The following is a 2,154-nucleotide window of genomic DNA, read 5'->3' as shown; positions in this document are numbered from 1 at the left end:
AGGCCCTCCCGGCCCCGGGTTCCCATTTATTTACAATTAATGCCGAGGGGCAGCTCGTACTGGGTGTAAATATCTGTGTGTGTTCATAAGGAGGGGGATAACATGTATAATTAATGTAATGTAATAGATGCCAGCACTTCTGGTTTTGGCCTCCCTTCTGTGAGAGCTTTTTAAGTAAACCTGCATGTGGTTTAAGGCCACATCACTCCTAAAATTTAACTTGGGATATAAGAAGGGCTGTGTGTGTGCACCACCTGCCTCGAGGTGCTGGTGTCTGTCAGCAGCAGAACAGCTCAGGCCTGGGTGGAGGGCAAAGGAAAACCAGCCTGCCTTGTTTTAATCCCAGTTCTCATCTCTTGCAGTGCCCAGAGACTGAAGTTCAGGCTGAATCTCTACGAGCTGAAGGAGGGAAGGCAGATCAAGCCCCAGACCTTTATGAGCATGGTTTCCAACCTGCTCTACGAGAGACGGTAACTCCCAGGCAGATCCTGTTCCCTGTCCCCTGTCAGGGAGGGCTGAGGATGATCCTTGGGGGTCCCTCCCATCTGTTCTCCCCCCAGGTTTGGCCCCTATTACACAGAGCCCGTGATTGCCGGGCTGGACCCCGTGACACACGAGCCCTTCATCTGCTCCCTGGACCTCATCGGCTGCCCCATGGTCACCGACGACTTCGTGGTCAGCGGCACCTGCTCCGAGCAGATGTACGGGATGTGCGAGTCCCTCTGGGAGCCAGACATGGTGAGCCAGGGCTGGGACCAGCTGGGATCCGTGGACTCACCCTCCTGTGTTCCCTGGGGAACTGGGATACGTGGGAAGCTCCATCCTGAAGGATGCTCGGGAGAAGAGGGTCTAACAGCCTGAGGGAAAAGTCCTGCAGGGTCTTGGATGACAGTTGGGGCTTTGGACCAAATCCATGCAGTGCTTAGCCCAACTTGTGCTGTTTCTGTTCCCCAGGAGCCCGACCACCTCTTTGAGACGATCTCCCAGGCCATGCTGAACGCTGTGGACAGAGATGCCATATCTGGGATGGGCGTGGTGGTTCACATCATGTAAGTGCTGCTCCCCATGGAACAGGGGGAGAATTGGACAGGCTCTGCACTCAGTTCACTGAAGGGATTGCTTTCCAGGCTATCCCTGACCCTGCTCCCTTCCACCAGTGCCTGTAGAAATGCTTTGCTCATTCTAAGTGTCTTTATTTGAGTGGCTGTTGCTTGAACTGCAGGAGAAGCGAATCCTGGAGGCAGATTTCTTGCTGCCCAGGGATTCCCTGGCTGCATTCCCCCTGGGTGCAGTGTTGACTCCCAGCTCTGCAACTAAACTGCTCCTGAAACAGCTTATTTTACTTCCCTGCAGCATCCCAGGCACCCCAAACCTGGGAGCTCCCCTGGGGAGGAGGAGGAGGGGGTTTACTCATTGTCACAGCCACCCTAAGTTCAGGTGCCCCTGCCTGCACTAGTGCAGCCTACCTGTGCTCCTGCAGCTTCCTAAGGGGGGGACAAGCTGGATGTGGGGACCAAACATGGATTTATTAATAATCTTCTGTCTTTCCCCCTCTAGAGAGAAAGACAAGATCACCACGAGGACCCTGAAGGCTCGCATGGACTAGCCCAGCACAGCTGCTCCTGTGTCACACCCCTCCTGGGACTTTTTAAAATAAATCTCTGGATTGGAGTGAACTTTCCTTTGCTTGGTTCTGAACACGAGGATCGAGTTCTCCTCCCTAAAGCCACGAGGAGGAGCTCAGGTTTTGGGTGGGAGCAGAGCTCACCTTTCCCTCTGAGCCACCTGCAGCGATTCCCTCAGTGCCCCCGGACGTGAAGGGCTGAGCTGCAGCTCGTGGAGCGGCACAAATCCACTTGTTCTGGCAGCCAGGACTTGGTAAAATCGGTTCTTACCTAAGCCCCCATTCCACAGGCCCTGGAAAAAAGCCTTCTCCAGTTGTGGTTCGAAGAATCATGGGATGTGTTGGGTTGGAAGGGACCTTAAAGATCATCCAGTGCCACCCCCTGCCATGGGCAGGGACATTTTCCACCAGCCCAGGTTGCTCCAAGCCCCGTCCAACCTGGCCTTGGACACTTCCAGGGCTGGGGCAGCCACAGCTTCTCTGGCCATCCTGTGCCAGGGCCTGCCCACCCTCCCAGGGAGGAGGAATTC

General features: G+C 55.2%; 1 protein-coding gene across 1 annotated transcript in view; it reads left to right on the top strand.

The window, feature by feature from the left end:
* PSMB3 (proteasome subunit beta 3) overlaps positions 1-1,676 on the top strand; it is a 2,010-nt gene extending 334 nt beyond the window's left edge. Inside the window, exons 2-5 of the mRNA XM_027908199.1 lie at positions 282-470; positions 561-738; positions 955-1,049; positions 1,558-1,676. Of these exons, the coding sequence (XP_027764000.1) occupies positions 282-470; positions 561-738; positions 955-1,049; positions 1,558-1,606 (511 nt within the window). The 3' untranslated portion in view covers positions 1,607-1,676. The remainder of the gene's footprint in view (positions 1-281; positions 471-560; positions 739-954; positions 1,050-1,557) is intronic.
* Positions 1,677-2,154: the final 478 nt, after the last annotated feature.

Source organism: Empidonax traillii, unplaced genomic scaffold (genome assembly GCF_003031625.1).
Source record: "Empidonax traillii isolate 1590-97213 ecotype Southwest subspecies unplaced genomic scaffold, ASM303162v1 scaffold1655:size138967, whole genome shotgun sequence".
NCBI lineage: Eukaryota > Metazoa > Chordata > Aves > Passeriformes > Tyrannidae > Empidonax > Empidonax traillii.
This window is presented reverse-complemented; position numbering and strand designations above follow the sequence as displayed.